This window comes from Argiope bruennichi, chromosome 3, assembly GCF_947563725.1.
Source record: "Argiope bruennichi chromosome 3, qqArgBrue1.1, whole genome shotgun sequence".
NCBI lineage: Eukaryota > Metazoa > Arthropoda > Arachnida > Araneae > Araneidae > Argiope > Argiope bruennichi.
The window spans coordinates 46,333,436-46,355,956 of NC_079153.1; the positions used below are offsets into that span (position 1 = coordinate 46,333,436).

Sequence of the window (22,521 nt, forward strand, 5' to 3'; positions counted from 1 at the left end):
CTTCCAAACTGTTATTTGTGGTGATGGCGGACACATAGAACAAGTACTGTAGTACTGGTGTGATACGCATGCAAACAAAAGTATTTTTCCCGTAGAATTGTATGTTTTGCTTGTGTTTAGCGTCCTCTATCGACAAATTTTTGAACTATTTTTTTTTTTTTTGTATGAAAAAAAAAATTCCCCTTCGTGAGAATAACAGTTTTGCAAACCGCATTAAAATATACTCATTCCTTCAATTTTTATGCATTTTTAAAGTATTTACAAATTTATGGGACACCCGGTACTTGTCAAAGTATTAATATCATCCTAATATTTTATAACTCATGAAAAAATTCATTTTAATAGCATTATTATGTGAAAACTAGGCGATTAATATCTTTAATCAACTATTGATAGGTCCCCTTCCCCTTTAGCAAAGCGACACTAGGCAGCTATCTAGTTTGCCTAATCAGAATTCTGACATTGTCTACCCGTTTAAAAAAATCAATTTGAAAATATAAAATCATTATAGAAATAGCATGACAATTTTGAAGGTAACAAAAAAGTATCATAAATTGCGGTATTTTTTTTAGCAAATCACAGGTAAAAATTATTAGATAGCCGATATTAAATGTTCAAAATTTTAAAATTGATGCTATGAGTATAAATAAGTTGAATGAATGAATGTTTTGACCAATTATAAATTTCATGCATAGCGTAAAAATTGTAAAACTTATTTCTCCCTTTTATTTGCAACTGATTAACTTTAAATACTACTTTTTACATTCTAAAAAAAAAAAAAATTACATTTTTTTTTTTCAGTTTCAATTTTTTTAGTGGAAATATCGTTTATTTAATAAAATATCAATTAAGGTTATTGAAGTAAAAAGTAATTTAAAATTATTGCAATATAAAATTTTCTTCTTCGTAAGAAAATTAGAAAATGTTCTTCATAAGAATAAATACTTCTGTAGGAAACATAATTTTGTATCTTTGGCCTATCAATACAAAGTTCTGCAACTAAGTACAGTCAGTTCAGTAGCTCGCACTCATAAAATCTATATATAATCACTTAATTATTTGTATTTCATGAAGTTTGATAGATAATTTAAGGTAGAAAATTTAGATGGTTAGTTATTAATATAAAAATAACCAATTGCCAAAATATAATTCACAAGAATTTGGTTAAGGTATAGTATTTTTGCCATTCGCTCAATTATTGCGTCTGTCATTTTCATATTATAATATGAAAATGCTAAATTTATTTTGAAATAGCTCTTATAAAAAAATTTTTTAATCGAAATCAGTTTTTCTTCTTACTGTTCGTGCTGCCATCTGTTGAGCAGCTTGTAAAATAATAAACTAATGCTTTGTCCTGAGGCAATATTTTTACACAATGAAATATGTTACAAGAAAAGGTTTCTAAATCAAATTATACTAACTTCACAATGATACTTCAAGATCGTTATTTTAGAAATTTTTTTTCAAAATTTACAGAGATGCAAACTGAAATGAAAACTTTTATCTGATATTTATGTTCATTATATATTACAGTGTTAAATGTTCTTATAATGCCAATTATAACAATAATGTAAAACAAAATAACTATTTCAGTGTTAACTGTCCACATATTGAGAATATATTGAGAATTATATTATATTTGTTTTATTCTGATATCTGAAATATTCGTTGTGATTTATTTATTTTTTATCCATCTATTAAGCTTTCACCTATACGCTCGAAAGACGATTCTATAAAAAGGCATTTCTCTGATTCATTTTGACTGTTCCTTGAACAACTTATTGTTAACATTAAAAATAACAAGCCTTAAAATAACATTAAAATTACTTGTCAAAATTTATTATCATCCCATATTCTAATATTATAATCACATCAGATCATTCGTATCATTCTTTTCATTCAATCTTTCAGATCATTCGTTTCATTCTTTTCATCTCCTTTCTTTCTTCTTTCATTGTAATATAGAATTGTAATATACATTTCCTTATATGACTAAAAAGCTAGCATTGGAAGTGTAACAACAAGGCTCAAATAAAATGTGGAATCTTCGTAGTCAAAATAAAATGTTTAATTTTACTCCAATCCCATAAAAAAATCCTACTGCTCTTGAAAATTGTATGCTATACAAAGACATCATGATAATAATATACAAAGAGTCGAGAAAATGAATGTAAATTTCATGAAATAATTTTCCAAATTGATGAACTTTTATAGATAATCATTCGATCACCATGATGATTTACCCCTAGTAACACAAAAAGGCTTAGTAACATTGCTACGATATATTAACTTTATTTTATGGCATTCAGAATATCGAGAAATATCAGGAAGATATCGTACAAAATCTTATACTAATAGGAAAGGTATTAAATACTAATATTTTGTACTAATATGAAAGGCATTACATACTTATACTAATATTTGAAAAAAAAATAGAGAAGATATTTTTTATTCCTAATTGATTTAATTTGGCAATTTATTTGACTGAAATAATGTACTAAAATATAATTTGAAACCTCTCATTAATTCATTTCTGTATTGAATAGTTTTATTCTCTAGGCAACCTAAAACCTTACTTTCAACATTTATGTTTCTAATTAGTAGTATTAAAATTAAAAACATAGCATGCTGTTGTTATTTATTTATTTTTTATTTTTTTTGAAGATCTGTTTAAACCAAATGCGCCATTTTGGCCTCCCAATTTTATTTTATGTTTTTAATTTTTATCATGAAATTCAATAGTGTTATACAAAAAAAAATCTACAAGATACTTTTTTACTGTCAAATTAAATATAAATTTTTCCAACCAGGTTTTGTTGGTTAATTTGGAATATCACCACTTGTTGAAAATTTTCACATTTTGGCATAATTTTGAAAATTATCACAAGGGGCGTCTATAGTTTCCTTTTCAACTGCATAATGACTTATGCATTCGCTTAAAACATGTAGATTCATGTTAGCTTGATATTTGCATCGAATAATTTGAAGTTTTTACAACTTCTTTATTAATATTCTTTATATATCATAATATCAAATCTTCCGTTACATTTTTATTACTCTTGATAATCGAGGAACTACCACCTAAGGACGGACTAAACTGTTGTCAAACTTATTCTTCAAAGCACTGAATAATGATCCACTGCACAAAGGATGGATTTGTGATGTACATGAACGTTCTGGATAACATTCTCTCCCAGTTTTTTTAATTGAAGAACTACCACCTAAGGACGGATTAAACTGTTGTCAAACTTATTCTTCAAAACGCTGGATAATGATCCACTGCACAAAGGATGGATTTGTGATGTACATGAACGTTCTGGATAACATTCTCTCCCAGTTTTTTTAATCGAAGAACTACCACCTAAGGACGGATTAAACTGTTGTCAAACTTATTCTTCAAAACGCTGAATAATGATCCACTGCACAAAGGATGGATTTGTGATGTACATGAACGTTCTGGATAACATTCTCTCCCAGTTTTTTTAATTGAAGAACTACCACCTAAGGACGGATTAAACTGTTGTCAAACTTATTCTTCAAAACACTGAATAATGATCCACTGCACAAAGGATGGATTTGTGATGTACATGAACGTTCTGGATAACATTGCTCTCCCAGTTTTTTTAATCGAAGAACTACCACGTAAGGACGGATTAAACTGTTGTCAAACTTATTCTTCAAAACACTGAATAATGATCCACTGCACAAAGGATGGATTTGTGATGTACATGAACGTTCTGGATAACATTCTCTCCCAGTTTTTTTAATTGAAGAACTACCACCTAAGGACGGATTAAACTGTTGTCAAACTTATTCTTCAAAACGCTGGATAATGATCCACTGCACAAAGGATGGATTTGTGATGTACATGAACGTTCTGGATAACATTCTCTCCCAGTTTTTTTAATCGAAGAACTACCACCTAAGGACGGATTAAACTGTTGTCAAACTTATTCTTCAAAACGCTGAATAATGATCCACTGCACAAAGGATGGATTTGTGATGTACATGAACGTTCTGGATAACATTCTCTCCCAGTTTTTTTAATTGAAGAACTACCACCTAAGGACGGATTAAACTGTTGTCAAACTTATTCTTCAAAACACTGAATAATGATCCACTGCACAAAGGATGGATTTGTGATGTACATGAACGTTCTGGATAACATTGCTCTCCCAGTTTTTTTAATCGAAGAACTACCACGTAAGGACGGATTAAACTGTTGTCAAACTTATTCTTCAAAACACTGAATAATGATCCACTGCACAAAGGATGGATTTGTGATGTACATGAACGTTCTGGATAACATTGCTCTCCCAGTTTTTTTAATCGAAGAACTACCACGTAAGGACGGATTAAACTGTTGCCAAACTTATTCTTCAAAACACTGAATAATGATCCACTGCACAAAGGATGGATTTGTGATGTACATGAACGTTCTGGATAACCCAGTTTTTTTTAATCGAGAAACCTAAGGGCAGATTAAACTGCTATCAAACTTATTCTTCAAAACGCTGAATAATGATCCACTGTAGAAAGGATTTGTGATGTGCATGTACGTTCTGCATAACACTGCTCTCTCAGTTTTATGATAGCATTTTAGGGAAAGTCCACTTCTCTTTCAGTAGGGCAACTACTCCCCACGCACAAGAAATTCGTACAAATAAAAACATCCGTACAAAAAGGAGGTTCGAAAATTGTATTGACCTTACCAGAGTTTTGATCTTAACCTCATATAAAATCTCTAGGAAGAGTTAAAATTAGAAACATTCTTTCGGTTCTTATTCACTTGATCTAGCGATTCCCACTTTTTGATAAGAAGCTAATTTAAAATGAAAATTATGTTTCCGAGAGTTAAACTAATATTGTTATAATCTTTGCTTTTGTCAAAAATGGAAATTATTTTGTAAAAAGTATGGTCTATGTCTGTATCCTTAAGCAATAAATAAATGCTTTTAGTCTGACAGAAAATAATTCTTAATATTGATTTTAATTTTATAACAGTCTAATGTTACAATAATTGGAATAAAATTAAGAAATCTAGCCAATATCTTTAAGTGAAGAAAATCATCAATTTTTTAATTGATACAATCATTTTCTTATTATCTAAATCTTGTCATGCAGAGTGTTAATAACAGCGTAACAAGTTAATTATCTGTAAATTTCATTTTCTGTTCTTTTTAATAGGCCGAGCTAAAAACTTTAGTTCGTGGAGGAGTTCCTGAGCAGCTGCGAGGTCGAGTATGGAGTGCCCTCTATCGAATGAAAGTGCAAGACCTCCGAGAAGCCAAAGGACCAAAGTACTTCGAGAATCTCTGTAGTAGGTCAGCAGAAGCAGAGGTATTTACCTGTTTATCATTCATTTGCATAGATTAGTGCATAGGCATAACATGAATTTTTCTCATTCCTTTGCATAGATTAGTGCATAAGAATAATAGGAACTTTTCTCATTCCTTTGCATAGATTAGTGCATAAGCATAATAGGAACTTTTCTCATTCCTTTGCATAGATTAATGCATAAGCATAACATGACTTTTTCTCATTCATTAGCATAGATTAATGCATAAGCATAACATGACTTTTTCTCATTCATTAGCATAGATTAATGCATAAGCATAACATGGCTTTTTCTCATTCATTTGCATAGATTAGTGCATAGGCATAACAGAAATTTTTCTCTTAGATTCTGCTATGCTCGTTCACTAATATCGAGGAGGAAGAAATGTGCTACTTGTGTGCAGAATTCAAGAAAAAAATACAAATATTTTTGCATCGAAACATATTTTATGTGCATAACCCCTTGAATTACTCAGAAAACTACGACGTGATTTACGTGTCTCCTGAGTTAAGATGATCAAGTATTTAGAAGTAATATTCTGACCTAAGAAACCTTTGGGGTTGGGAGGAAGGAATATTGCTTCATTCATTTTTTTAGTGATCTTTTGCTTAAGTTCATTTGCGTAATGCACAATATTTCTCCGTGTATCCAAGATGATCAAGAACTATCATTTAAGATTAATTTTTCGACGTGAAAAAGTTTAAACAGTAATAGATAATTACTATTATTAATATAATTAATATATTTAACAAATAATGCGTACTAATGTAAAATGAAAGATAAACATACTCTCCCCTCGATTTTCTCATGTGCCTCACCAATATGTCATGAAATGTGTTTAACAACCAAAGAAAAAATCCGAGATCAGTTCAAAAAGTACCTCTTCCCATTTAGAGCTTTGCCATAATTTTAATCAGGTCTATCTGGCTTTGATCAAAGAAATTCATGCTGAACTTTGTACATCTGTATTTTATCATTTTTAGCTATCTTGTTTGTATTTACATGGCAAAACAGACAGTCATAATTCCAAGAAATGTTTTTTAACTCAGAATGAGTTCTGCAGAAATCTCAAAGACAATTTTAATTATTTTTCTTTCTATATTTCGCATATGAAAAGATAAAAAGAAAACATCAGAGTTAAGTAAATTAAATATGAAGCATTAGAACTAAACAGATTAAGCATGAAGCTTTAAATTCAAATAGAAAAAATATAAAACTTTATAATCAAACTGATTAAATACGAAGAATTAAAAATGGCTCATTGGAATTAAATATGAAGTATTGGTAATAAATATATTAAATATAATTCAATTATTTTTAATATAAATGAATTTGCGAAACTTTTACATGAGAAACTTATCTTTGGGGAATTTTAGAATTCAAAGATGCAAGAAAATCACATATTATAGGAATTTTTCACAGCTTCCAGAAAGAGATGTGTCGCCTCATATAGGAGCTCGAAGCTTAGTTTATTGAGTTTATTATATACCATATATGTATATGGAGTTACAAATTCAATAAATTCAAATAAAATTGGGAAATAATTTCTTAAAGCATATTTGCGTGGGACGCTATTCGTATTCGATGGTATCAAAGTAAACTTGGAGAAGATAAGTGAAACAATTGATCTTTTTGTGCATTTCCATGTCAGCTTATTGCATTTGCATATGGATATTCACGAAATGCATGAAGCTACTTTGTTCTGCGATCAAGGAATCACTATCAATAGATACTGAATAAATTACTTGTTCTCCTTTTGACTTATTTACTTACGCAGCACTTGCTGAATTTATTCCTCTCTTCTTATATGTTTTACCATCCATAAATAATTTATGAACATTGAAGTAATAAACTAGAAATGTTAATTTCCATAATAGAACTTAGTGGTATTTCGGAGACCTAAGTGTAGACATTATTTTATTGTTCCTGTTTTTAAGGAATATACAGTTATCTATCTATACAGTCTATACAGAATATACAGTCTATCAGTTAAAAGTTTTAGTACCAAAACCTATCTGTAATACCATTATGTTAATTTTTCTACCGAATTTTTTAATTTTGATATTTTTTTTTACTTTTTGTTTTCCTAAATGCTAAGAAAACAGTTTGAGAACCATAGATTTAAAAGCAAACGCTTTGAACCAACAACTCTCTTTGAATAACTAGCTGATTATTGATTCATGTAAAATAACAATCTATTCATTTTCTTGGCCATAATTACATAAATAATATGTGTTGCATAAAAACTGAAGAAAAGTGATTTCATCATCTATAGAAAATATGGTTCTCCGATTAGAGCATATTGTTGAAAATGAAAGAGGACATATTGAGGAATTTAATTTTTACTTTATTTAACAATTATAAACATAGTAAATGGTTTTATGTGTATCACAACGCCACCTAAGGTGAACTTTTGTACTAACTTTTTTTATTTAATAAATGTAAAGCGCATCATCTCAATAATCTGTAGTTCAAATTTTATCTCATTTGGATCAATAGAACGCATTTTAGAGCCCTCTGAAGTGGGTAGCTTATTTCTTGCTAACCCTGTATATTGAACAAAAAAAATATCAATACTTTCTCTTAGTATTAATATTTTAGTATTGTCGCCTATCTGAAGTACGTTGGGAAAGTGAATTACATCAAACTTAATTGTCAAGATCATTTCTTTAGTATTTAATATCTGCATCATTGTGTAGAGTAAATTAATGAAAAACTATGATAACTGTATCTGACTTTGATTTTTGATTATTCAAATATAGTAAAACTTCTATGAAAGGATAATTTTCAAAAAAAAATATTTAGAAGTTAAGTTAGATATACAGGGTGTTTATAAAGTCCCGGACCCATTTTGATGTTTAATAACTCATAAAATAATAAAGATATAAACACACTTATGACATTTATTGATGGAATAACTCATATATTTTCCTTTTCAGGTTTGAATATTTTTACTTTTGTAAATATCGTCTGCGCGTGTGGTTAATTTCAGATAATTTCATTTTCCAGTCTAAATATCTGTACTTTTCTAAATATTGTCTGCTTATTAATTGCATTTTTCTCTCTTTTGTTTTTGGCAACTATTGCAATGTTATGTTTACTTTTGATGTGTTTGTTCTATGTAGTACTTTTGTATGTGATGTTTTATTCGAGCGGATATTAAGGAGAATGCATACACCACAAGAGAAAGCACAGATTTTATGGTGGTTCATAGAAATGAAATCGATAGTGCAAGCACAGAGAAATTTCAGAAGAATTTACCAAAAAGATCCTCCATCCAAAAACAGCATCTTGCGGTGGAAAAAGAATTTTCTAGAAATTGGAAGTATCGAAGATAAGAAACGTTCCAGACGTCCTTGCACAAGTGATTTTGATGTTGAGCGTGTCAGAGAGACATTTTTACACAATCCTAGAATATCTGTGAGATCAGCGGCAACAGAATTGGATATGCCAATTTCGACGGTGTACAAGGTTAGTAAGAAAAAATTAAGACTGCATGCATACAAAGTTCAAATTGTTCAAGTTTTGGAACCGAACGATAGACCTAGGAGGATGGCCTTTGCAACAGATATGCTAAGGAGGATAGAAGATGCTGCTGATTTTCTGAAGAGCATAATGTTCTCCGATGAAGCATCCTTTCATGTTTCTGGCATTGTTAATCGCCATAAAGTGCGCAAATGTCTCTCTGGATGCCGACATGCTTGTCGCTACATGGCGTGAAATTGACTATCGACTTGATATTCTCCGTGCGACGAAGGGGGCACACGTGGAAGTTCATTGACAAGGGTCATGAAACTTTTTGAGTCTATTTAACCATTTATGTTATTAATTTAAATCTATCTTTATTATTTTATGAGTTATTAAACATCAAAATGGGTCCGTCACTTTATAAACACCCTGTATATTTAGTATGTACCTATGAATGTTATTTCTTTAAATTATCAAATTGAAAGCACATCACGAGGATTTTACACAACTTTTAAACCAAAATATGAATAGAACTCATTTTACATGTACCTTCTAATCTAAATCAATGCATTATACTTTTAGAGAAAGAAATTTTTTTCAATGTAGTTCTGTTTTATCATTTACAGATACAAGAGAATCATAAGCGCCAAATTTCTTTGGACTTACTAAGAACGATGCCAAACAATATCCATTTTTGTGACAGAAATGCAGAAGGGGTAAAATTCTATTTTTTTATTTTGATTCCGTGATGATTATTACTTCATTACTTCATTCATTTTGAAATATGTTTACAAACTGTTGGATACTTCCAAATACTATATTTATATGCGCCATTCATTGTTTTAGATTCAGAAATTGCAATCTGTGCTACACGCCTTTTGTCTTCACAATCCAAAGCTAGGATACTGCCAAGGAATGAATTTCCTAGTTGGTATGATGTTGTTGTTCGTAGACGCAGAAGATGCTTTCTGGTAAGTAAACATAATCTATCCATGAACTTGAATAAAATTATTTGGTATCGAGGAGAATTCCCAAAAGAGTTATGTGAAAACTTCTTAGTGCAATACAGTGTAAAAGAAGAATTTTTTTTAGTTAATTATCTTTCTTTTAAATTTTTATTTATATAATAAATATTAACAATTTCTGAAATGGATTATTTCACAAAAGCAGCAACTAGATGGCGCAACTCGCATGAAGACAAAATTTAATTACATTGTTTGTTTAACTGATAGTTAATTTTCCAAAATACAAAAACATATTATTGTCAACAATACAAAATTATTCAAATATAAAAATACAGATCAAAACTTTGATTTGAAGATACAAATCTGATAAAATGTTTGACAAAAAGATTACAATCTGATTTAAATATTGATTAGATGTATATGTTTGAAGAGCACAGGAAAGAAAAGCGACACTACTAATAAATGCATAATAAAATTATTTTCCAATCTTTAGTAGAATCAATAAAATTCACCCGGATAAAGCATAGCATGTTATTGTAGAAAACTTTAAGTTTTAGTTAATAATTTCATTACTTCCTATTTTTCTAAATATCCTAATTTTATAAGTGTCCGACGAAATTTTTATGTTTCGATTTTACAAATGTCCCTTTTAACTATACAGGTGCTTAGTGGCTATTGTTGAGAGATATTTTCCATCAAGTTATTTCGATCAAAATCTAATTGGTGCTCAAGCAGACCAGGAACTGTTGAAAGAGTTGCTGCGAAACAAACTGCCAAAAATTTCTGCACATCTAGCCGCTCTAGATATAGAACTGAGTACAGTTACCCTCAACTGGTTCCTCTCTCTTTTCATTGACTCAGTACCTATTGAAGTAAGTATTCTTAGAGAAAAAATCATTTTGAAGTTATTATTAGGAATTTCTAGCATTGTTTCAGTGCGAAATTAGTTTCATAATAAAGAATACAGGTTTATAGATAATTTAATGAATGCTGAATGGATATCAGGTCAATGACTCTTGGTCTTGGCGATCTTTTGGCGACTTGATGATCTTCGAAACAAAAAATACAGGTTCTAGAAAATACAAAAATTCAGGCGATATCTATATTAAAAGCCAATTTTTGAAGTTTCTTCTATATTGTACGATTGCGTGTCTGAAAAACTTCCTGAAATGTTCTCATTTCATGAAATTTAGCTAGAGCAAAAAATTAATTGGCAAAGTGAATTCTCTCTTTTGAATGTTGATCGCAGGGACGAATTCCTTTAGTTTGAAAGCTGTTTGCGGTGCTATTATTTAATTAGCAATTTGCTTTTGTTACTTGCTTATATAAGTAATACTTTCCTCTGTGTAATGTTGATTTCTGTAAGCTTTGATGTGTATTTCAGCTGCATTCTGCTACCTGTATTTCGTGTTCTCTTGTGGAATAATGTATCATTAGCTAATTTCAAGTCTTAGATTTCTCACCATAGCACTAATGTCCGCAAACAACTACTTCGATTCATCTTGAAGGCATACGGATACTTCCGAAAATACTATAGCACAAAAATGAATTTTAAAACTGTTTCAAAATTTAACAAATTGTTTTTAATAACATCAATTTAATAGTCGTGCAAAAAATTTCTGAATTTTTTAAAAAATATGCTTTGCCTACAATTTCTAACAATAGATTATATTATTGTTCTAAAGTTCAAACCGTTTTCATTCTTTCATTAACTACCTGGGATATTTTTCATTGTTCAAAGCTAAAGAAAAATTTATGTTTAATATCTGTGTAATTTACGAAACGGATAAAATAAATTGAAGGTACAATACCATGCAAATTTAGAAATTAGTTGAAACGACATTTATGTGTCTAATAATGACATGATATCATGAGATTAATCTTCATTAAAAGAATCATGTTACACAACAAACATTTATTAAGTAAGACAAATAAAATAAGACGATTTTAATGTCAGTCAATTTGGCAAAATCATGAACATGAATTTATATCTAAACAATTTATTTGAAACCAAATTTAACTATTATTCTCGACGAATCAGCTGATCACTTGAGACGATTAGTTTGAAGTAACTCAGCATCGAAATAAAATAAAAATAAAAAAAAATCGAAGGCGTATAAGGTTTCCTGTACATATAACTTATAAAAACCAATGAATTAAAGAAAACTTTGTTACGAGTAGATAATTAGATATCGTTCTACAGAATTTTTTATGAATACGTCATTCGCATATTTTTTGTGTTACTTATTGAAATAATTATATTTTGCTGTACTAAAAATATTTATTACTGGCAAAGAATAACTCAATTACCATTTCTTCTCACCCTTATCTTAATAATGTTATTAACTCACGAAAAAAGTGAAGAAAGGAGAACTCACGAAAAAAGTGAAGAAAGGGGAACTCACGAAAAAAGTGAAGAAAGGAGAACTGTTACGTGACAAAAAAAATTGAACGACAAAATAGAAATAAGAAAATTTATTGCACCATTCGTTTTACACACAAGCACTTTGGTAGATATAAAAAACTTAATATCGATTCCTTCTCATTTATTTTCCTCTTTCGAATCTACACTCGTCTCTTATTGATTAAGGACCATATGCTTAGAATATTAATATGAACATTTTCTTGAAGCAAATACGTCATTAATAATAAAAGTATTCTACGAATAGTTGTCAAGTGATTGTATAATGACTTAGCTGTCTTTGGCAATGTTAATATATGTTCACACATCTTCTAACTATAAGGCTTCTTAAGTATGTTAAACTTCGAAAATGAATTTTTACTTACGAGTGAGTAAAAATAGTGTTTGTGCTCTATAAAAACATACATTCGGTGGGAACTTCATTATCTTTTGCAGTTTGTGTCATTCATCAATATATCTAAATGCTTCTAAAATGTTGTGATGTTTCAAGGTGCTGTTAACTTTTGCAAAATGTGCGATCTAGTGATAAACAAAAGCGATATCTTTTTGTAATGCAAATGACACCTAGTGCGTTATTCTGTTTGTTTTAATACTAATGCAATATCTTTGTTCAAACCTTAAAATTAAAAATCCTTAGTCCAAATTTTTGGCACGATTAACATGAAAAATTAGTAATGTTTTTATATATCATAACACTTTGCTTTGTCCTAAATTTTTTATTCTATGGGTAATTTGTAGCAAATTGCAGAATTCATTTTCTTTCAATTCTTTAAGGTTTCATTTGAAAGCTATTTTTTTCCCCCCTAAAAAGCAAAAAAAAAAAAAAAAAAAGGTTTTTCTCTAGTACTTTCATGCAAATAGTAAGTAAATAGTATTTGCACTTTGTTAGAAAAGCACGACAAATTTTATTAACTATATTTTTGAAAAAATTTAATTTGAATAAAACCTAATTCGTTCTATTTTTCGAAATTGATATTAATCCTTTTGAAAAGAAAGCGTATATTTCTTTAGTAAATCCTTTACCCTTAATTCTGATCCATTCCTTTTATTCAAAGATTTTAAAGCATATTAAAACATCGCCAATATTTAATAACGAGTTCGATTAAAGAAATAGAAGAAACAATCGTTATGACATTTGAAATTAATATAATTAATTGAAATTAAAGTTAAAATTAATAAAAAAAGAAAGCTATTAACGTCATGCAAACCATCGCAATCTATTATTGAGAATAAGTTTTATTTGTGCTGTGATCAGAAAAAAATTAAGAAATAAAAATTATACATCCTCTGGTTATTTAAGAAAAGTTAATGTAATCAAAGTACTGTGATTAACTTTACGTGTTGAATTATTTTTAAAACGCAAGAATTTCCTTTAAAAAATAACTGATTATGAAATGTTATTAAAAAGTAAATCTATAACCATTTATCAAATTTTGAATTTTTAATATTAGTCTGTCTCATTAGTTCATAATTTTTTTTCTAGAGTGATGCGCTAAAGATATTTTTCGGTTTTAGCTCTTTTTATATAGCTATTATTTTATATTTTTTCCAAATAATAAAATGTTTAAAAGGGGAAACAGATTTTTTTCGAAACAATTTTTCAGGCAGTATTTTTTTTTTCCATTTCATATAGAGAAATTAATCTTATAAAAATAATTATTATAATAATATAATCATATTATAATTATAAATATATTATAATGCTTTCAGTAAACCTTCATTTTCTTCATACAATACATAAAAACCCTAAAATATTTATAATCTTATAATTGAAATTATATGGCCTGAATGCTTTTTAAATTGTTAAAAAACATCCGACAGATTCTGCATTTTTTTTTCTTTTTAAAAACAGAAATATATGTCATGAACTTCAACTAAAGCAAATATATGGCAATCTAAACTCATCATTAAGATTCATTTGGAGCTATTTTCATTTCAACACGTACTAACTGCAACCATTCTTGATTATACTCATCATACCACGTCATACCTAAGGAATATCTTCCATTTAAATCTGCTCGATGGCAATGTTGATACCACCAACCACCTGTGTGGTGGACAGCACAATTCGCACTTGATGCATCATTGTCTTTGTCGAATGTACTGAATCCCATTCCAAAATGAGACGTCAAAGCATCACTTGCGTTACCAGAATGATTGGATATTTCAATGGCATACTGATCAAGCTCAGATCTGATGAGGAATGTCTGATACTCAGCATAAAAGTATCGCTCTTGGATGTCCCACATGTCGATATGAAGTTTCATTCGTCTCTTGCGCGTGAGGAGGTGCAAGGGGTTATTTCCAATCCAAAACTCTGCGTTTAAATCACCAAAACCATTTCTGTATTCAGACCAGTCTCGGAAAAAGCTCTCAGAACCGTTAAATCTTTTTTGTACAGTTATCCAAGGTCCCCCATCAGGAGTAGTATCACAGAAAACTTCTAGCGGTCCCATTAAAGGCACTTCAATCAATATAATTCCATTAGTCGTTTCCTTGGCACAGTCTGTTGAAAAAAAATAACTTTTAATAACTAGTAATAATAATAATTTAATTAGTAATTTAATAATCAACTGGTTCATCAGTCTTATATACAGCAAAAATTTAATTTATATCTCAGCGTTAAAATTTGTAGCTTATTGAAAACAGATAAAAAAATTATAGATATTTGGGGTGAAATATCGAATATATTTTTTTCAATATTCTTAATATTTATACCATTTTCTGTATAAAAGCAATTTTAATTTTGTTGCCTAATTTTATTCTTTGGTTTTCAGATTCTACATTTTGGTAAATTCTTCTTATGAAAAAAACTCGTAAATTAAAATCTAATGCATATTTATTTACCCAAATTTGGTATAGTAGTATCAGATATTTTATCACTCAACATTAATTAATTAAACCTTAATTAATAGAAATTATTTAATATTAAAGATTTCGGATGAACGACGTTTTTAGTCTCATCATATAAAGTTTCCCACTCTAGAACATGGCAACATATTGTTACAAATCTGTAATTTTGCTACCCGGCACGAATAGAGTCATCGTAAGAAAGACCGTTGTACGATCCGTCCTGTACGTGCTGAGATCAATGAACCCAGAGCTTGGCGACAGATTTGGAGAGCATTTGGTGGCTTGGCGATAAATTTGGCGAGTTTGGCAACTAAATGGATCATACTGGAAAGTTCAAGAAGTTTCACGATCCATCCAGTAGGAACCAAGATACACTCTGATGCGCCCTGATTGGTCTGAAGATTCTAACCCCGCCTCCCGGAACTATAAAAGACGGGCACTCTGAAGCTGCAGTGAAGTTGTGTGTATCATCAGAAGGCGTGTGTGCGAGTAGTCGGAGTCGCCGACAAATAACAGTTTTTTGGAGAATTAGATAGCAAGAAAGCTGCTGAACTAGCGAGTAAATGAGCTGCATTATTACGATTAATCTGCGATATTTGTAGAAGAAAAATTTTGTAACAATATATTTGGCCGTTTTAGAAATATGAAATTTTCAAATTGATATTGGCAACTTTAAGAGCCTAAATTTTAATGAACAACTTTAAGAGCCTAAATTTTATTGAACAATTTTAAGAGAAAATACTCTTAAATGCTTTTTCGTCTTAGATACTTATTGTTTCCTTAATATATGATGTAAAAATGCATGTAAACTATTCTAAATATCATTACAATATTATATTGGACATATCAAGCAATATTGTAAAAATACCATATAATAACTTTCTGCTAGTTAGGTTCTAGGATCTACTCTAATATTTTAAGATTTAATTAAAATTCACTGTGTGCCTTAAAATATCTTTTTTATTATAATGCCAATCTTTGTTAAGAAAGGGAGATGTAAACGTAACAAGTATCCCAAGTAACACATTCGCTGCTATTGGTGTCCCCGATTTGATTCATTTAATTATATTGCAGGTGAGAGCTAATTAAATTACAGTTGTGAATCGCAGACGAGTTACACGGTGGTCAACGTATTAAATTCTTCTAATTCAAGCCAAGTTTAATAGCTATTTTTGCTATCATTATTATTAGAATTATTTTGAAAAAAAAAAACTAAAAAAAAACTATAGCACTAAAAAAAATCACGTTGTTAATTAAATTTAGTAAATTTTAAAATGCTTTCTTTCTGGTTCCGTAAATGAAGTCATTCGAAAATGTAAGCATCCACATGTGTATTTAGTTAATATACTGAGTTTTTTTTAATTTAAACAGATTATGAAATCATAATCGTTTTTTCGTGTTGTGTAGAAAATTTTAAAATAAATTCGAAATCACATTTGTGTAATTCTTTACGAAAACATAGATCTCAAAATATGTATTCTAGCCATGTGTTAACCAATTCTAACACCCAATCCAATTAAGTAATGTATAAGTTGAACTATAAATCACTATTTATGTTAATCAATTCACCATTAAGATAAAATATACAAACCTTTTGGCAATTGCTTGACAAACTTATTTATATCAAGACGTAAACCTATTTGAGTATTTGATAAACTTGAAATCTCTCCACTCATATTGTGCGTTCTTCTCGCAATGCTTGCCAGAGCATCTCGGTAACTTCGCAAGATGTTTTCATTAGATTTCCGGTGATTTTCATAGAGCTTCAAAGATTCGTCAATCCTGTTATCTATTTGATTGAGGCGAAGTTCCATATTCTGTATCTGCAAATGACTCTTGTAAGTTTCGCCATCATTTTGGCATCGCTGCAAAGTCAGATTAGTCGTCTGCATCTCTAAAGCAAGTAATCTTTTACTGTGTTCATTTAATTGGACAAGGATGGCGTTGGATCCGTTCTAAAAAAGAAAGCAAAATTGAGTTAATCTGTAATTTGTTTATCTACAAAATTATTACATTTTAAATTATGATTGAAAAATTAAATAGGTCTATCCTATATATATATCTGTATTTTATTTCCTCTATGGATATATTCAAAATTGTTGATATTTTCGAACCAATCACTACTTTTTCTTTTAAAAATTAACATGTGGTTCTTATCTATTTATAATCCATAAGAAGTCAAGACTTTAAACGGGAAATTATTGTTACCGTAAAAATTCGTGTATTCCACTCGGTAGCTTGATGTGAAAAGGAACTTTATTGTGCAAAAGATAGTTTTCACTTGCTTTTGTTTCAATGTAGATTTACATCAGACATAAGATGAAATTCTAGCTTACTAATGGCTTCACCAAAATTTGTTTAAGTACGTAATATTTGCCCAATATAGCTTCTTTTGATTATGTGGGCAATATCAAAGCAGTGGCTCATTCCACGCCAGACATTAGCAAAATATCTTACAGAAAAAGCAAGAAGAGTTTTCGATTAAAAAACACAGCATGTTATGCGTGTAAAAACACAGCATTCGCGTAAAATGAAAAATAAAAAAATGCAAATTATGGTCATCATAAATTTGAGTATTCAAACCAACTTCACCAATTACAGATGAATATAACTTCATTCTAAACGAAAACAGGATGGAAAATTGAATACAATTCATAAGGAAATTTAGTTGGGGTGAAAGGAATTTTGCATACTTAATATTTAACTTATATGGTTTTTATTCGTCACCTAAATAATACCAATGCGGCATATACAATTCATTTGTCAGCAAGATATTCATTCCCTATTTAGCATGCATATAAGATAAGATATCAGGTATTAGACTTTTCCAATTCACTCCCACATTAATAGACGTAATATAAATTGTTACTTGTTCTTCATCAATGCCTTAGAGTGGAGAATAAGTTGTACTTAGATGTCAACATGCTTACAGAATCAATGTCATTAAGGTTAGTAATGACATGCACATTAAAAATTAATTGCATCTATAGATCTATAGCCATTTTAAAAAGCATTTGAAACAAAATGAGCATGTTAAGGGAGAAAAAAAGAAAATACTTACTAAAAGTAAATACTGAAACTGAATGCGAAAGAATGGTTATTATTAAACCATAGATTACTTTCGTATTGAATATCTAATAAAAGATTTAAAATTCACTGTAATAAATTTTATCAAGTTTTGTTGATCCAATTATATTGGCTCCAAATAATTGAATTACTTTTTTATGTTTGTAACATGACTTTTCCTACTAAATAAGTAACCACAAAAATCGACATCACAATACATTTAGAAATAATAAGTAAGATAAAAATTTTATTTACTTTTTTATGGAAAATAGCATTGCAAAATCACTGAGATAACGCCTTTTTATCGAATGTATTCTTAAATTAATTATATATATTTTAATATCTATTGTATAATTCAAATCTCCATATCTTTGACGAGTTGATATGTAAACCTACTCTTTTTTCTGAGTAATAACCGATAGCAAAATTTTAATTTTTAAAAAATTATGACATGTTGATTGAAAAGAAAATCACAATAATGTTGATCAAAAGCACTTCAGAGAATTTTATTTAGAATAGTTTTTAATAAGAAATAATTATTATAGTTTCTATTTTCAATTATTAAAATTGATATCCTTTGCTGGATTTCAGCACTTGGCAGTAAAGATCATATTGTTCCAATACTCGAATCCTGCACATTGAAGACTAGCATATTTCATAACTCAATAATATTGATAATCAATTCAAGTGTTGGCTACACGTTTGAATATTGATTATTCATATTTTCTGATTAATTAAAATGATGTATTAGTTTAATGGCATGAAAATTAATTGGATAGGAAATATCATACAAATTCTTGATTCAGTGACCTTGATAAATTAATTCTGAAGATGAAGTAATTATAATTTAAATTAAATTATATATATAGATCTTTTGTACTCGGTACATTCAGAATTAAAGAACAAACAAAAAAAGATCTAGGGTATTTCATAAATGTCACTTGCTGCATAAATGTTGTAAAGAATTGTGTGAAATTAATAGAATTAATTCTAGATATTCAATAAATAGACAGCAATGGAATTTAAAATCCAGAATCTAGGTCTTTTTTTAAACATGGATCTTAATATATATAAAAGTCATTGGAACTTAGATATGTATATATGTTCGATATTTCCTTTTAAACAACAGCGCAGAATTCAATCACATTTCGCGCAATTATTGTATAAAATATGAGAAAGAATATTATCAACGGAAAATGTGCAAAAATTAATCAAATATTTAAAAGATAATAAAATTTCTTTTTTATTTTAATACAACTTTTGAGAATGTTTTTATTGTTCTTAAGGTAGAGATTTAACGTGATTAAATTAAACTTATGTCAATAAATCAAACGAAGGCAGCCTTTCTTATACATCAGAATTTGTGAAAAAAAATTGCAGTACTAATATAACAAATATTAGTGATTTTTTGAGAAATTAACTATCATTGGCTCTTAAAATTCGTTTGCTATAATTTATATTCTAATTTTCATCAAAAGCAGACGATAAAGATTATAGACGATGAAAAGATTTTGTACCCTATAATATTTTAAACAAAGGTAGTTATTGGATTAAAAATACTTTACTGAAATTATTTTAATACTGAGAAACTCTGGGTATATCAGTAAGTCATCGTATAAAAATTCAAAAGATTTGAGCGGAAGTAATAGAATTAAGTATTAAATCCATAAATAAATGACAAAAAAAACTATGAAATCTAAAATCTAGAATATAAGTCTTTCATAAATGATAATCATCTCATAAGACTTTTGAAGAATTCCGTTAAATTAATATAGTCAACATATGAAACATCATAATAACTTTGACAGATCTAACTGACTGAGGAATTCTATGGAATTAATGGAGTCAATTCATGATGTCGCAGTAACATGGCAAAAGATATTGTGCATGACAACTAAACTTGTCATTAGATGTTACACAATATGACATTACGCAAAGGCTTTCAATATCATCTTGTCTTCTGGTTATATTGTTTACATGTAGCTCAAATTTTTGAATAGGAAGAATTACGTTGTTGTCAACTTTCAGCTGTTATATTGTAAAAGAAATAAATGAATGCCAAATATTAAACTTCTGTTTAATTATTTTCAGTAATTAAAAGCTGAGGCTCAGTGAAAATTTGAAGAGAATTCGTTAAACCTATACTTCTTTGTTTGTTTCTTTCTTTCTTTGCATTTTAACGCATGCTGAAGTATCTATTTTGACAAATTTGTGTACGAAATCTGTGAAATGTACGTTGACAAATTTGATTCACAATTTGAGAAGCATTTACACTTTAGATGTTTAAACTGTGTACCGAATTTCATTTATTTAAGTCACTATATTTGTTGAGTTGCGTTTTTACGTGATGAAAAGATACAGACGGTGGATTCCGTGATGGATTTGGTTCAAAATCTGATCTAGTTCTACGATTTGGTGTTAAAACCATAGAGCTGATATAAATGGAGGGAGCTAGTCGCTTGTTTCTTATCTAAACAAGTGTACCCAACATGAGTCACGTGACTTAGGGGAAATCTGGGAGTATACCTTTTTGGCGCCAAATCGCAAATTTTGACAAACACAAAGACTGCCGCGTAACATTTTGCTTCCCGGCATTGGGTCCGGTCGGTTTTCATTTCCGGTTAACACTTCCTAAACAGTTTTACATATTATATATATATATATATATATATATATATATATATTCTTTGAAAACTGAGCAAACTGGTTTCGAAAATAATGTTTTCTTTTTTACATCAGTAGCGAGTTTGTTGATTTAAATTATGTTTAGTTTTTTTACTTTATTTTTGTGCATTAATTAAAAGTGATTATTTTTCTTCTTTAAGTAAACATTTTATATCTTTTCTTTACCTAAAAACATCTTTTAATTTTACGTTACATCTTCAAATACTTTTATCATTCTCTCATGCAGATAAAAAAAAAACTTTTATAAAAGCAGATTATAAAAGTGACCCAGGTCTTTTTTTTTACTTTTGCATATTCTGAATATTTCTTAAAAATGCATTCATATTTATAATTAATTTTCTTTCTAAAAATTAAGTTATAATCCAAGAATTAGGAGAATAAATATTTATTTTTGCATAAAAAATGAAAAAGATTTTAATTAAAACTGTTAAATTATTTTGAAATAATTTAGAAAGAAAACAAAAAGAAACACTAGCCCAGATATCGTGAATGCTACACCAGTGTCCTAACCACTAAACTACTCGAGCATTCGTAGGCCGCGCTGGCCTGGTGATAAGGTGTTGGCTTGTGAGCCGTAGGGTTTCAGGTTCCACCGAAGAACCGTCGTGTAAGAGGGTCTGTTGCACGTTAAATCCGTCATGCCAAACGTTCTCCCGCTGGTGTGGTGTGGAGAAGGGGATGCTAGCTCAGGTGTCGTCCTCGTCATCTGACCGCGGTTTATACAACTAAACGTTGTATAAACGGGCGTTAATACAACTAAACTAAACTTAACTCGAGCATTCGTTCGGGTAACACATTATAAGTATATAAGCTAATTTGAAAGTTTTAAGGTTGGCTACTGAGTCTTAATATTTTCATGAATAAACATTCTAAATGTATACAAAATCATTACACAAAATCTCATCCTGAACTCAGTTTTAAACCTCGTGCCTTCCCCTTGTTAATATCAGTTTTAAATATTTGGCTTCTGGTTTATAGTGTTGGTAACTTTGCTTCTAACTACCGTAGAAACAAAATTAAATCATTTTTGTAATCTTAAATGTGTTGATTTAATACAAAATAGCAATGAAATTCGAAATTTTTACGAAAACGGTGATTTTAGGGTGTGTTCTAAACGCAAGTTATTAATAAATGTCAATATTCAGACAAAATTTTTATCTGTAAAGATAGCATTTCTTTCTTTAATAGTTTCTTTTTAGATCTTAATTGAAATTTATAAAAACATACAATTACTGCTAGCACATTTATGAAATTTTACTATATAACATTTTCAATAAAACATATGTTTTAGTTTCACTATTTCCTTCACAATAATGATTTAATATCTTTCACAGTATAATACGATTCGAATATTTATGGTAAAAAAGAACCAGCATATTGGAAATAATAAGAAACATTATTTGCACTAAAATAAATACATAATCATTAATAGGTTAGTAATATTTATGTAAACAATTGTATTGGCGAGAAAAAAAATCACGCCAAGCTTGCAGCCAAGCACTTGCAACACATTCGAGATTAAAATAAAGCAAGTAGCAAAATATAATGCAGTTGCATTAGTTCAAATGAAGCTTAATAACAAGTTAAATAAATTTTATACAATAACTAAACCAAACTATGAAATATTATTCAGTTATAACACCAAAATCACTGAGTGATGGAGGTTACGAAATTTTAAATTGACTTTAAATGGATATAAACAGAATATGCGTTACTGTGCATAC

The 22,521-nt window shown here is 29.2% G+C and overlaps 2 protein-coding genes across 5 annotated transcripts in view; one reads left to right on the plus strand and one right to left on the minus strand.

The window, feature by feature from the left end:
* The window catches only part of LOC129962826 (TBC1 domain family member 2B-like), a 69,214-nt gene extending 58,017 nt beyond the window's left edge, over positions 1 to 11,197 (plus strand). Inside the window, exons 8-12 of the mRNA XM_056076825.1 lie at positions 5,188 to 5,340; positions 9,433 to 9,522; positions 9,653 to 9,777; positions 10,433 to 10,643; positions 11,156 to 11,197. Coding sequence (XP_055932800.1) covers positions 5,188 to 5,340; positions 9,433 to 9,522; positions 9,653 to 9,777; positions 10,433 to 10,643; positions 11,156 to 11,197 — 621 coding nt within the window. The remainder of the gene's footprint in view (positions 1 to 5,187; positions 5,341 to 9,432; positions 9,523 to 9,652; positions 9,778 to 10,432; positions 10,644 to 11,155) is intronic.
* Positions 11,198 to 12,231: 1,034 nt separating this feature from the next.
* Positions 12,232 to 22,521, minus strand: part of LOC129963958 (protein scabrous-like) — a 37,122-nt gene continuing 26,832 nt past the window's right edge. For all 4 annotated transcript variants that reach the window (XM_056078588.1, XM_056078584.1, XM_056078585.1 and 1 more), the window contains 2 exons: positions 16,638 to 17,001; positions 12,232 to 14,699 (listed from right to left, as the gene is read on the minus strand). In XM_056078588.1, coding sequence (XP_055934563.1) covers positions 14,101 to 14,699; positions 16,638 to 17,001 — 963 coding nt within the window. In that variant the 3' untranslated portion in view covers positions 12,232 to 14,100. The remainder of the gene's footprint in view (positions 14,700 to 16,637; positions 17,002 to 22,521) is intronic.